The sequence below is a fragment of the Cylas formicarius genome, unplaced genomic scaffold (genome assembly GCF_029955315.1).
Source record: "Cylas formicarius isolate icCylForm1 unplaced genomic scaffold, icCylForm1.1 PGA_scaffold_5__7_contigs__length_24384050, whole genome shotgun sequence".
Lineage (NCBI taxonomy): Eukaryota > Metazoa > Arthropoda > Insecta > Coleoptera > Brentidae > Cylas > Cylas formicarius.
This window is the reverse complement of record NW_026844341.1, coordinates 15,121,557-15,136,631: the sequence shown is the minus strand read 5'-3', so window position 1 is coordinate 15,136,631 and position 15,075 is coordinate 15,121,557. Positions and strand designations below refer to the sequence as shown.

General features: G+C 35.2%; 2 protein-coding genes across 7 annotated transcripts in view; one reads left to right on the top strand and one right to left on the bottom strand.

Annotated features, from left to right (window-relative positions):
* LOC132702234 (leucine zipper putative tumor suppressor 2 homolog) overlaps positions 1–3,041 on the top strand; it is a 134,604-nt gene extending 131,563 nt beyond the window's left edge. Inside the window, exons 3-7 of the mRNA XM_060670749.1 lie at positions 902–1,037; positions 1,089–1,293; positions 1,346–1,538; positions 1,595–1,879; positions 1,932–3,041. Of these exons, the coding sequence (XP_060526732.1) occupies positions 902–1,037; positions 1,089–1,293; positions 1,346–1,538; positions 1,595–1,879; positions 1,932–2,585 (1,473 nt within the window). The 3' untranslated portion in view covers positions 2,586–3,041. The remainder of the gene's footprint in view (positions 1–901; positions 1,038–1,088; positions 1,294–1,345; positions 1,539–1,594; positions 1,880–1,931) is intronic.
* Positions 1–15,075, bottom strand: part of LOC132702233 (ionotropic receptor 25a) — a 102,788-nt gene that overhangs the window by 66,306 nt on the left and 21,407 nt on the right. The window contains exon 13 of one of the 6 annotated variants that reach the window (XM_060670748.1): positions 4,689–5,383. The exons of 2 other annotated variants lie outside the window; for them this stretch is intronic. In XM_060670748.1, coding sequence (XP_060526731.1) covers positions 5,002–5,383 — 382 coding nt within the window. In that variant the 3' untranslated portion in view covers positions 4,689–5,001. Of the gene's footprint in view, positions 1–4,688; positions 5,384–7,488; positions 12,872–15,075 lie in introns of those variants that run through there. 3 more of the 6 variants (XM_060670747.1, XM_060670742.1, XM_060670743.1) reach the window with 3 other exon arrangements.

Here is a 15,075-nt window from a genome sequence, read left to right as displayed (position 1 = left end):
AGTTTTGTGAGGAACGTAGATTCATCCACAAAAGTCGATTTCATCGGATTAGTGAAAGTCACATTTCAGTTAAGGCGCAAAAGGGCCCTAACATTTTCTACCCAAAATTTGGAGCACGTTATTAAAATATTTACACACTTAAGCAAGATAATTAAAATACAAAAATCATTTCACTACAAAACTGTCGAGTTCTTAACATAAATTTTATCAACACAACTTTTGCAAATGGTTCTATGTATTCATAGAATTTTATTTTTATACATAATATATGGAATGAATATTAAGTGAAAAAGAATTTTCTTAGAAAAAAATTTGAAAGAAATTAACCAATAAAATACAAAAAAAATTATAACAAAGAACAAAAAATTTAGACACATACAAAAAATTGACAAAACCTGAACATACTTATTCAAATAATTAAAGAAAAGCAAATGCACTGCAGTTGATACTGTACATATACAGCCAATGCCAGAGTTTGATAATAGTCGGACATGTGGAAAACTAAAAAGGGCAAGGTGCCGCCTTAGGCGATTTTAGATAACTTCTTGCCAAAATAAATAAAGATAAGATTATCTCCAAAAATATGTAATTTTTCCAGTTAAAAATAAATTTAAATAATTTAAAAAAGGAAAATAGGATATTAAGTGTCACATCTTCCAAAATGGCAGAAAAAATTTGCAACAAGTTTAAGCTAAGCTTAAAGTGAAAACGAGTCAAATTAATAAACATTTTCAAAATCTCCAGTATTTTTATTTCCACTCTTAATATATATGTATGAAAAATTTTGTGTCTAATTTTTAGCCCGCATGACCACATAATTCAGTTTCTCACAATTAGTCAAAAATAAAGAACGCAAGGCTTCCAAAAAAGCATACTTTTCTAGTTTTCATTTTCCTTCCAGGGGAAGGTTGTGATCAGACCGATAGCCTTCAAACCAGCAGCTCCAGGTGCCATGGCGCCTTCTTCCAGGTTCGGTGACCGATATGGATCCACCCCCATACTAACCAGACCCGGGTCTAGACTTACCTTATACGGAAGTGAGAAATTCACTTTTACTTAGTAAGGATCCACTGAAACGTCATTTTCAGGTACCAGCGACTTGCGCAGACAGCACGCAGTCCAGAATTACTCACTAGATCGAAAGCTCCGGTCTTCTTGCCCTTCGAGCGCTTCGTCTCCACCCCTCGCAATGAGTTCTCTACCATCGTTACCGCATAGTCACAAGCTCATCAACTACGATAGCTTAGAAAGCGTCAGGAAGTCACCGATCAACAATGTGGACTGTTCGCTAATGTAAGTTCTGACCTTGAGGTTACTCGTAATCATTTTACCCCTCCTACTTCAGCAACAAACCTGCATATCGTCACTCAACATCCAACGTGGAAAGCTTAATGGACTTGACCCCCTCCCCTAGCGATTCAGGAGTGTCTGAATTAGAAGCGGCCCTCAGGGATCGCGACTCTGAGCTCGCTTACCTGCGACAAACCATGGAGCACAACGAACAAGTCATCTTCAGAGTATACCAAGAAAAAGAAAAGGTAGCATCGGTCACGTGGTGCCTTGAAGGTATGTTTCCAGTGTATTGATTTTGCAGGTTTGGGAACGAGAGTTGAGACGCCTCAAAGCAGTCCACGAAAACCGGCTCAGAGCCAGCGTTCAAAAAGCGTTGAAGCTGGAGCAAATGCTGATGATGCAATCTTATCAACTGAACCAAGACAAGAAGCGATTAATGGGAGACGTGCAAAAGGCCAGCTTCCAGAACGACAAGTTCAAACAGGAGATGGCATCGCTTAGAACTCGATTAGAGGAGACGGAGTGGGGGTTGTGTCAGAAAACCGGAGAACTTTCCCTGTTGAAGACGCAGTTGAAAGAGTGCCAAGTAAGTTCTGCGTACCATGTTAACTTCGAAATTATTGACTTTGTACTTTCAGAACGAGCAAACGGCGAAGTCTCAAGAGCTTCTGCAGTTAAGAACCGAATTCAGGGATCTTCAACAGCAGTTCAATGAGTTGGAGACGGATCTGGGAAAGCAAGTTGCTCTAACCGTGCAAAAGGACTTAGAAATTGCTGAACTAAGGAGTCAGCTGGAGGAAACAAAGAGGCAACTTCTCAATCACCGATCCACTGAATCACTGGACAAAAAGGTAGACGACATTACGGAAACAGAGAGGCTCAGGGCGGAAATCAAAGAGTTGAGGGAAGAATTATCCGACATGTCGCTTAACGACTACAGCAATGTGCAGCCCGGTAGAAGGAGAGGTCAGAACCTCGAAAACGAAGAAGATACACTGGAAGATCTGGAGATTCAAAAGTTTAACAAAGAATTCATCGAAAGCGACTTGGAGCAGCTCAGGCGTGAGCTGGACCAGAGGACCAAGGAGTTCGAAAGAGAACGGCTGGTATGGGCGCAGGAAAAGGAGAAAGTATTGAGATACCAGAGGCAGCTGCAGATGAACTACGTCCAGATATATAGGAGGAGCAAGGCGTTGGAGGTAGATTTGAAAAATTTAACGTTGTCGTTGAAATTGGATCAGCCGACTCAGAGACTCGCCAAAGCTGAGATGGATCAAACTGTCGAGTTGTAGAATTGGAGAATGAAAAGTTTGACACTAAGGAGTTAAAAAACGTTATATACTTAGCTTTTTCTTGTGTAGAATAATGTCTACATCTAAGTTAAAAGTGCCTTACTATGTATATTTTCTGCACAGTATAGAGGACGTGAAATTTTTGATGATTTTTGAGGTCATAATCTCAGAGACAGGGGGAGTTTGACAGTTTATAAAGCATATTCAAATTTTATAATTGGAACACCCTTAATATCTTACTCCATGCTTTAAAAATCATCGAAAATTTGACACCCTGTATGTCAAACGATGGTGGCTTGTGCATTGATAGCCTATCGCGTCATTTGAGAGTGTACATCTGTATAAAAAGATTACTAACAATAATTTTCAACTTGTGATTTTACTGGTATATAATTACTATTTATTTAATTAGAGTTTAATGTACATTTTAACACCGATTTTATATATGAAAACGTTTTATAGGAATAGAGTTCAAGTTTTTCGTTAATGCCATTTTATTTCACAAACAGACCCCACCAAATGGGCGCCTTTAAGATACAAAATTGACTGTAGTCAGGCACGGGAAAAAATGTGAAAAGGGTATAACAATTAAAATTATATTCCACATCAGAATTGTACATTTGTATATTGATAAAATATTCAATATGCAATAAAGTAATAAGGAAGATCAACAAGATGTGCATTAACTATGGAAAGGTTGAAACATACAAAATGCTTCTACAACATATTAACTCTAAGAAAGAGATAAAAACTTTACTTCAAGCTAAGCCTAAAATCAAAATAATTAAAAATAGAGACCAGCTCTCCCAGGGACTATTGATAAAGCATACTCAAAACATATAGCAATATCATGTTATGTTTCACAAATCCAACCATGTCGAGTACTTCCCAAATTAATGACCAAAAATCCAAATGAGAGCTCAGCAAAACACGCAGATATTTAATGTGATCCACAGGGTTCAATAGAGCAGTTGATTAATATGATAAATATAGATAGCTCTTGTAAAATTTTATTACTCTTTGCACTTTTTTACAGAGATTAATGCCATAATTCTTAAGTCGTCAGCACAGAGCAGATATGTGGAATATTTGCTTGAATGCGGTAGACAATCTCATTAGAAATTTCAGGAGATTGTCGAACTTGTGGCAAAATTAGAGAACTCCAGAGAAATCGTGCGAGAAACCTTCTCAAATTTGAAAAACAACTGCCTGAAACAACAAACAACAACAACAGATGAAAAGTACAATAAAAATCTATCTTCGAGGAATCTTTCCAATACTGAACAACAAATATTGAACAAAGGACTTAACTTAGTCCAGGCCCCTTGAAAGACGCCAATATTAAATATTGTAACTTCCATAGAGACCTTACAACTGGAAAGACCCGAAGCAGATGAATTGCGATTGAAAGTTACAACTGTTTTGGAGAAGAGGAGAAAGAAGACGAATACGATCAAAGAGGCAGAACCGATCATTAAAGACATACAAAAGGACCTGAACATTAAGATACGATCATAAAATCGAGGAGGCACTCCCAAAATTCTGGATAATTATAGATATTGGTTAACTCCGCACCAAACTAAACGACTACATCTTTATGGACTTTCAAAAACCCACAAAGGTAATGTACCACTTAGACCTGTCACCAGTTCGAGGGATTCCACAACCAGCAGCGTAAGTAGATTTCTTCTTCAAATGGACCAGCCACTTGTAGGAAAAACACTCTCATTTGTAAAGAACTCCGTGAACACAGAAAAGACTAACCTTATTGCATTTCCTAAGTGCAAAAAAGATCGTTATCTTTATATTAAATTAAATTGAAAGTCAATAAATTGCTTAACTCAAATACACAAATTATGTACAATCTAAACTCGACTAATGGGTAGGCTCAAAGATCAGCTGTCGATGTCTGTTACCAAAAAGAATTGTAAAGAGCATTTTTTCACTTCTCCCCAGGGTATCATGTAGACCTTATTCTCACTGTTTAAGGTGCCATCACTTATTCCCCTCTTATCCCTTGTCACTTTTGTAAAAAAAAACCATATCTATTTCCAATAAACATTACAAGAAATAGAGATCTTTCTCGTGAAATCTGCGAACTAGGGGCCCAATCTATTGTTCCATAAAAACATATCATATGGTATCGGTCAATTTGCAGAGGAATCAGAATCCAAAATTAATTAAAAATAATTTTAATTGTACTTTAACGTTCCTATGTTTATCCATCATCAAATGAAAAAGGCAAATCTAAAACCTAGAAGACTGGTCTCACAGGCAGGCTGAATAGCAGGTACCTCAAACATTTTTAATCTGGCCATTTGGAGTCTCTAATGGTGCCAAAAAGACTACTTCTAAAGTAGGATCAAAAACACAGTGGCGGATTTTAATGTGCTATCGATCCATCGAACGTCCAAAATCAATACCGCCGTTTTAAAAATTTTACGTTGGGGTAGGAACTGTAGCCTATGATTCCCGGCTCGAGGGGTTCGCGGAACCTCGTCTTTTTGCTGACCACGGGCTTGATACTGACAGGCGAAACGTTCCTATCCATCTCCCGTACCAATATGTTTTGCACTTTGCCCTTTCTTTTGCACCCGTACCACCAGTACTCTACCAGCAGGGTGATACAGGCGAGCCCTATCCCGATGAATATCACTATGAATACGCCGCCAATGTTTTCGATGCTTATCCCGTGGGAATCGTCGTCAATCTTCGGACATTCCTTTTTGACGGGGTTGAAGATCCACCACTTGTCTTTGAGGCGCTCCAGTTCGCGTCGGTTCAACAGTTGGAGAATCCTGGAGGGATCGACAAGATGTCAAAAGTCAGAGTCGAATGCCAAAGAATTTGAAGCCAAAAAAACACGCTTTAAATTGCAAAGCCTCACTTACCTGTTCATTTAATGTGTACTTAAACGCCTCTGTTTTTTCCCAATAGATTGTTATTATGTCAGTTGGAATCAGTAAACTTCCTCTATAGAACTGGAATGCTTTCTGATATGGATTTCGTGAGGCAAATGCTTAGAGTGAGACCGGTAGGAATGGTATTATACAAGTTAATTCAGATAGCAGATAATTCTAATAAGGGATTGTATTTGTATTGTATTGTATTGTATTTCTCAATTTTGCCACTTGGATTTGAATCTAAGTGGTTGCAACATATTTTAACTATTTTTGAAGGTGACAATAACTACTAATAATTTCATTCAGGTGCAAGTATTCATTTTTCAAATAAGTAAATCCTTTTAATGTACACCACTTTACATAAGTATCGCAAAAAAATAAAAAAATCCATGAGCTCTTGAACTTTTTCGAATGTGCCATATTTCGTGGTTAGATCTACATCCCTCTTCATTTTGTTGCAGTCTATTTTCTTGTAGTTAGTGACGTTGTTCCTTTAACTTTCACTGGTGCTTTATGTTCTAGAATGCACGCATGTGTGTGTCCAAGATTTGTCTTACGTTGGATATTTGATCTGTTGTCCCTCTCAATTTCCGAAAGTTACACTGATACTCCCCAATACATCAAATATATCCCTGTAATTCTAACATACTTATTTCGAGCTTTTCTTATGAATTGACCATATTACTGCCTCTTTCCACTCATCTGCTTTTTTTTTTTTTTTGACTGATCAGTTGGTGTAGTTGTGCGTCCCATTTCTTAAAGAAGTTTTATGGCTTTTCGTATCTCGTCTATAGATGGTCTGGCTCCTCTATGTTTAGTAACATCTGGAAATATTGTTTCCATCGGTCTACTATTTTTTCTTTTTCCATAAGGTCATTTGCTCTTTTATTTTCCACTAGACTAATCTTTGCTTGGAAGCCTTTTTATTCTTGTCTTATTTCTCCATAGAAGTTTCTTATTCTTTCTTAATTCCATTAATTTTCTTCTTACTGCATGACCATACATCTAGTAACCTTCCTTGAATAGCTCTACAGGAAATGTTTATATGGGGTATTTTTTTCATTAAAATATGAATTAATGAAAACATTTTGCCATTTTGAAATGCTCTTAAAATTTGTGATCTTAAATTTTTTGGAAGCAGCAGCTCCTTTAATCATTTTTTTTTCTAAACTACCGTTAACAAAACAGTAAGTTGTAAACTTAGCTTTTATCCTGAAACCATTACAGTATTACACAAAACTATGAACTATGTCGGTTGCAATACGTTTGATGCAAGTAACTAAACGATTTGTTGCAATACTTATGCCCGATAGTGTATATAATAGCCAAATTAAAGTTTCCTGTTTTCGGTAAGTAAAGCAAAAAAATACAGGGTGCTATTTCCTGTTCAAAAAATGCTTTTGAAAAAGATAAACAAGAGTTAAATGTTTTTCATTTTTTAGATATATAAATTATTGTAAACTTGTTCGAGGAGTATTATTATTATTAATTTTATTAAATTTTTCTGTTTTTATAAAAATTACCAAGTCAAAGTCAAAAATTTCCATTGCTAGTCGGCTTTATCTATTGCAAAATTTGCCTCACTTTTTTATCACGCCATTACCACTCCAGTTTAGATGAGGTTTACTGCCCAGGACTGCAAAAGCTGCAAACTGCTAAGTATTTGTTTTGCGACATTATAAGATGAGGCACAAAATTTAACTTTATAAAAATCTATCTATTAAAAATGGCAATCGCAATGGCAAATTAAGCAACGCGTAAACTTTTTGCCGCATTTTGGACGTGATGTTCATGCTTCTACACCATACCAAACATTTCTTGTTCTAGCCCAGTGTAGAGATACATAGACAAATTTGCCAAACTTTAAGAAGATGGTGTGCCATTAGTTTAACAGTTTGTTTTGAACCTTCTAATATAACTAAATAAACATTTCGTTTCTAAGTTGAGTTGTAAAAAATGGGAAAAGTTCCATTCGGGTTAGTCCATTCAAATGAGGAACCAACATTTTAATATAATTTATTTTGAACACTTACAGACGTCAAACTACCCGTAAAATTGTGCGTACACACCCTTTGCTAAAGTCTATTCCTAAATGGTGGAGAGTAATAAATACGGAGGATTCTATTTTTCTTCAAGAAAAATGAGAAATATCCATCCTGGGCGCAATTTCGACGTAGCTTGGAAAAGAAAACGTATCCTTTCAATAAGTAGAACACTGCAATGGAAAGAATATCCTAGGGGAAAGCCTACCCATAAAGTGCTTACAGTACCGTCTCAACAATGCGGATCTCCATTAAACCGGATTCTTCGATAACTCGGGGCTTTCAATTGCATTGTTTATATAATCGGAATCTGCATTTAAAATGTCTACTTAATTAAAACTATTTATTATCTATAGGAAAACTGAAATTACTAGCAGGGGATTCCCCTAACTTCTTAAATTTGGCAGGGGATTCACATAAGCTTTTGGTTTACGTGCCACATGTGGCGTCTGAAGATTAATTGCATAACTGTTTAGTTCAAAATGTCAATGTGCCATGGGCATTTAGATTTAGATGCCAAATGTGATTGCGGTCGTGTCTCTAGAAAAACTTTACGATAAGCTGCAGAATGGAAACACATATGTTTTTATGGTTCTGTAAGCAACGATAACGGAATTTCTTACGAAATTTTACCTGACAAAGTTTTTTTACTGAATTCTACAGATATAAAACGCAGATATATTCGAAAATGCTGCCTGATAAAACGTTGATTCATTCTCAGGAGAAGACTGCACCAGGTCATTGCTGACGTTTCACAGAAATTGTTGTTGAATATTAAATCATCTGCCAATGCATGAATGACTACAGCAATTTTCGTATTTTGGTTCTATGAATCTTTTATTTATTAAGTCAAAAGTCATTTAAATTTGTCTGAAGAGGCTGCTAAGTGCCGATGACAAACTGACAAAACTTATTTTTTCCTAAAAGTCTGTCTCTGGCCATATTTTTTGTGTAATAAAGAAGAAAACAACATGGTGGACGCTGTATGTCTCATATGCAATGCTTGGGATAAAGTATCCCAGGAAGTCTTGAAGACGTGCTGGCATAATATTATGGCTCACATTGCAAATACCAAATCAGACACTGAATTTGACGCTGAAGATCTGATTCCCCTCAGTGAATTGCGATGCTTTCTTCTAATGAAGAAATGTAAGGAAGAAACTTACTTGCTTTTTTGTTAATTCATGTGTATTTAGAGATGGTTCAGATATGCTGAATGCTCTCCCTGACCAAAATCTTAGGATCTTGGAAATATATAATTGGCTTGAGTGTGATGAAGATTTCTTACCACTGGAAGACATATATGGTGTTGCAGATGAACAACATGGGAGTGACAATGAATTTCAGAATTAAATCATACAAACCAGAATGTTAAGAATGATGCGGCAGTTAAAAGAGGAAAATAATGTTTCCCTAAATGATGTTCTTGTACTTCAAAGATTAAAAGAAACAGCTTTTATGATAAAACATTCAAGCAAATCAAAATTGCAATTTATTTCACAAAATAATGTACAGTTCAACGAAATATTTTCTTTTGAATATTTTTTACGTTTGTATCATATTTTAATTGCTCGCTTCAGTCATCTGAATTATTTATTTATTCGCATCATCGCGGTTTTAATTAATCCGGATTTGTAGCAGAAGTACGTAGTGATGAAAGAATCAAAAGAGTTTAAATCGAATCGGTGTACAAGAGATTAAGCGGGTACTAAACAGGATGAAAAATAATAAATCTTCAGGGCCGGGAGATATTCATATTGAACTAATCAATTGTGTTATCCCGATAGAAGTACCTCATTCAAGTTATGGCAAGCAATGGGACAGGAAAGAACTAGTAACCAGAACACAGAAGCCATAAAGAGAACACAGAAATAAGCGAAAAGGAAAGAGCGTGTAATATCTTCTCGACACCATTTGGAGCAAGATCTATGTAAATGGATGAAGAAATGTAAGAGTATCGACATAAATTTCAATTTAAAAAAAGTCAGATATATGGTTTGAAAATTTATTGAAGGAAAAAAATTGGATGTATAACTCACTACAAAAATTTAGGTGTAATAGTTACACAGGATGATTAAAGGAAAATAAAGCAAGGTTAAACAATTATCAGACAACTATACCGTAATCTATGAAATAGGAATATAAAAGGAAAACCATAATAAAGAAAATATATGAGACGATAGGTTGCTAAACTGAGGTTGGTCAATAAAATCATGCAGGACTGACTCATTCTCTAGATTAGGGCAAATACGAAATGAAGTTGTTGCACGTAAAAAATACCTTGTTCGATGAAATAGAAATAGAATAGAAACAAACTGCTCAGGTATGGGCAAATGCAACGAATGAAAGAGAATCAAATTCTGAACAAAGCCTTACAACGAGGAAGTAAGGGAACCTTTACGGAAGAACTGGGTTTAGAACACGAAAGCTGGACGGACAGAAGAATGAAGGATGATTAAATGCTAGAGTCCCAAAAAAGAGTTTATTAGCAATGGAAGATGTCTACGTGAATTCCGTTGATTTCGAAGGTTAAAAATATTTATAGTTATACGGAGTGAGTCAAGAAATACTTATTGATGAAATTAATATATTCGCAAATAGAAAAAAATCTTTACTATTTTTTAATTATTCGGAATTATTTTTTTTCTATTGTCTTTGCGATATAAAGAGATTGTTCCAATCGACAGAGGCCCAATAAAGTTTAAGGTTAGGAGTTCAAAATTAATATTATACTTAACCAAAGATTTCTGGTATTTACCAAATGTGATATTTTCAAGATAGATTATATAGGGCACCTGCTATTGTTCTAACAAAGCAATTCATTATTTAAGATCTTTCAGTGTATTTCTAAACTGTAGAAGCTTTTAATGTGTTTTATCGATTATATATCGATAATTTGACAGCGACTCTTGTTTAACATTGTTAATTATCGGCGAGGTCTTATTAATCCGGACCATTTAGAAATAGAATATAGTTAAGGTTCATGGTTCATAGAATCACTTGTGAAAAATGGCTATTCCGTAAAACAACCAACACGCATTTAAAACACTTATGTTAATAGTTATCATTAAATTGACTCACTGTTATACAGAGGGTGATTTATTTTTCTGAGTACCTAAAAGAAAAAATGTAAAAAAAAAACGAAAAGTTAAATCAACTAAAAGTTATCAAACTGATGTTTTAAACGATAATCATAAAATAAAAAACCTAAAAGCAGTGTTTTATACTGTCGTCTCAAATTGTAATAATTGTTTAGTTATTACAAATATAAAAAAACAGTTATTGGAAAATGATTTTTAGAACTAAATGGAAACAGAACTTTTTCTATTCTTTGACAAAATATTTTACGTCATTTTATAATGCATTAGAAAATTTACTAAAGCTCCAAATCCCCCCTAAATTGTGGAAACATAATTACGATAACAGAATCCTCGTATCAATAGGGTGTTTCAGAAACATGGCGCTTTGTTAAATAAGCAACCAAGTATTTTTTCCTTATTCTTGTCTCATTCCACATCTTCTAAGGAGATTTATTTGATTTTGCCTGCGAATGCTCGAGTGTAAAAAACTTAAAACTAAAGGAGCCCACAATATTTTTGCGTAAAATGACTTTCTAGCAATTTTTTCAAAAATGTAATAAATTGTAGATCTCCTTCCGAGATATCGGTGCTCAAAGTTCAAAGCTGGACAAAATAATAAAAACCCCAATTTTTTGACAATTTTTTTGTGGAAGGGTTTTGCTTCTTGTGTGATCTTTTTAATCTAAAAGTATTTTTTTTTAAAGGGTGACATTTTTTATATATCGATAGCCATGCTTGCAACATGTATTGTTCACTTGCGTGATATACTCTTTTATGAATGATCTTCATGAATAATTTAAGTAAGTGACTCTTGAGACTAATAATCCTATAATCGTCGCATTTCTTTGACGCTGATATGGTAGGTAACGTTTTAGATTCTGATTTCAGCCAGTTTTTTGAGATTTTATCTGTTTGACAAATGCGGTTGAAAATATTGCAGTGTCGCTAAAGAATGTTAAAGTTTCAGAAGCCTTTCCGTGTTTCATTTGCTTGATTGCTAGTTGGACTTTGTGGAGTTTTCCATCCTTTGAGATATTTATCAAATTTGGAGTACTTGATGGCATCTCCATTTTCGAGTAAGAGATCATTTTATCCCCATATATTATGTTTTTGTTGTGTTTACTTCGAGGCACCACAATTTGTACTGTTCGGCAAGTTTTCGTCTCATGTAATTTAAATCATCGTAGTCTTGAGGTTTCATCATCAGCAAAACATAGTGTACATAGAGTACGTCGATAGTATGGCATTTTTGTGTTCCAATTTTTCAAAGCCTGCCCTTTGATGCAGTGTTGTTTTTTTTCCTAGTTTGATCTTCATTACCGGTTGTTCATACAGGGTCTTTACAGCTTTAATGAGTTCCACATTGATATTAGATTTTTTCTTTATTAGTTGTATTATGAGAAATATGTGATTTAATTTCTGCTTATTCTTCTGCTCTCATATCCTGGAACTCCATGAACTTTTCCATATACACTATTTACTGAGCTGGTAACAACGAAACTCCAATAGTTCTCACATTATTTTTTGTCTCATTTTTCAGGGATTTCCGAATTGTTCATGCACATCCGAAACACTATCTTCAGATCCATATACAGTTCCATATTTGAGAAGTTCTCTTGGAATATTTCCTGGGCCAGTTGATTGTCCAATTTTCAATCCTTAGCATACTTACTTCCTCTACTTTTAATCTTATTAATGACACTGGTAAGATACTTCCTTTGTTTGGGCTCTCAGCATCCGAAACGTTAAACTCGGGTCTATGGACTACAGCATACTAAATTTAAAAAAGAAATGACCGAACGTCAATTTGCGTAAAAACTTTTTGGTACATGTTCCTGAATCACCCTTACCTAGCTCCGTCAATTATCGCATTAAATCTTCCCACACCCCATAACCCCCCAACTTAAAACCGCCCCTTCGGATAAAGCTTATTCGTTTTCAAAATAATCCCCTGATCCAGAACGTTATCGCTGCCCTTGACCCTGATTTGTTTGTGTGTGTGGTGGTGGCGCGGCATTTCTGACGCGATGTTGGTGATCTTGGTGTTTTTCCGGTACTTGTACCACCAGTACTCGAAAGCGAGGGTGACGCAAGCCAAACCTATCCCCACCAAAATCACGATGAACACGCCGCCTATGTTTTGGATGCTGATACCGTCCGACTGATCGTCGGCTTTCTCGCAAGTTCTCTTCTCTGGGTTCTTGTTCCACCACTTCTCCTTCAGTCGCTCGAGCTCGCGTCGGTTCAGCAACTGCAGGATCCTTGAAGAGAATTTCGCCCTGATTGCTTAACGACACTTGCGTGTTACATCGAAACATCCACGGGGACGGACAAGACATTTACAACCATCACTTGGACACCGTGTTTCTCTTCTTCAATACGTAGTTGATGCGAAGCAGCGAACAAACGTAAAAGCCAAAGCAAGCGGAAAGGCACACAAAACAAGAAAGGTTCGACGCGTTACCCGAAAGGGATTGCACATTTAGTATAGTATGAACAGGTATCTATCGAACTCAAGTTTGGTTGGTCAAGAACCGGCACGGGAGGAATTTGTAAAGTGTATTAGCTTATTATTAATTAACAAGCCTTTATTGAGAGGATATTATGCGTATCATCAGATAGTTAGAAGTTCACCCACAGAAACTGGAGACATTACTCTGAACACTTATCTGCTTATAAAATTCTTCATAAATCTAGTTTTGCTTTACTTCTAGAAATAATTCATTATTCTCGTAAAGAAATAGACCAAATCAACAAGACCCTTCTCTCTCTACATTTTAAAATTGCCCTTTTACATATCAAAATCACATTTCAAAATTTGAAATCTTAAAGTCAGCACTAATAATACCATCAAACTCTTCTCAATTACCACTCTGGTAAATGTATAACTTTCTGATGCGGAAAACTCAGTTCTTAAAAAAGGTTCCAACTTCGTCATTTCCCACGTAATATCCTAAAAGAGGACATTGTCTCAACTGTCGAGTGTGTTTCGAACAAATTGTCATCTCAAACATCTAATTGAAACCTCGAGAATCATTAAAGAATCAAAACCTCCTAAATCTATTATATCGAAGCCTGGAGCTTAGCTCTAAAATCTAAATCCGACATCGTAATCAGAAAAAAATTAAAAATATTCTTACAGACGGATCATATTGTCAACAGGATTACCCCTTCTATTTATTGTCATTCATTTCATTTCATTGAACAACTATAAACCATTGCATTAAATCCAGACGATGTTCTAGTTAGCTCTAGTTTCTTTACTGAAGTCGCTATTCATGATACTCTCATCATTGTTTTAGATATATTAAAATCCTAGAATCTGGAACCAAACTTTCTCATTTTAATTGAAAAATGCTTGTCTGGAATATATTTTTCTAGTTACTGTCAAATTTATGAACAAACCTCAGGAGTAGCTATGGGTTTTCAATTATCACAAGAAAGCCCTAGACATCTTCCATCTAAAACCAAAATTATGAAAACCTTTGTTATTTGGCTTCACGGTTATCATTAGTGATTTAAACCCTCTTCGATTGAACTGAGGTGGCTTTTACTTGATGAAAATCCATTTATCAAAATAAATAAGAACTAAAAGTTCAGATTTTCACGAAATTATATATTTTTACACGACAATTCTTTGGACAACGCCGTGTCTTTATCAAATGTAATATTTACAACCTACCTGCTACTATATATACGGAAAAATGACCATAAAACCTTAATTAATGTTGTGATAATTTAAGTTCAATAAAGCTTAGAGTTATTTAAATCTAATTGATCGTTAAGCAATACATTTGAATGTCTCATTTTGTTAATCTCCATGGCTTCCAATAAACTCAATTTTCTACTTTTTGTGGCCGTATGTAAAATATCAAAATTGTCGTCAAAAACGAGTTTTTACGTGTTTAAGTATGTAGCATAATTAGAATCTACACTATTGTTTTTAAACGCTGTTTTATGTTTATGTTCGTCAATGCGTTTCTTGAAGGATCTACCTGTTTGTCCAATATCAATTTTAGGACAAGATCCGCATTTCAGCCTGTACACACTTGATTTTTGAGATTTTGGATATTCCGTTTTATTGTTTTTCAAAAATTTTCCTATGTTGTGTTGTTAGTTCTGAAAGCTATTTTTAAACCACATTTTGACAAATGTTTTGAAATTTTTTACTAGGTTCTCCAATGTATGTAATTGTTTTAAATTGTTCGTGTTCTGTATTAGGTTTCGGATAAATAGAGTGTAATGTTGTCTGTATTTGTTTTTTATTTATAATTTTATCTATAATGGACGGATTGTAGCCGTTGTTCAGTGGAATTTGTTTAATGATATTAAGTTCCTTGTTGTAATTTTCTGTTGAGAGTGGCGTATTAAGAAGTCTGTGTATAAAAGAGTGAAATGCAGCCATTTTGTGTGTATAAGGGTGATTTGAGCTGTTATGTATGACTGTGTCCGTGTGTGAAGGTTT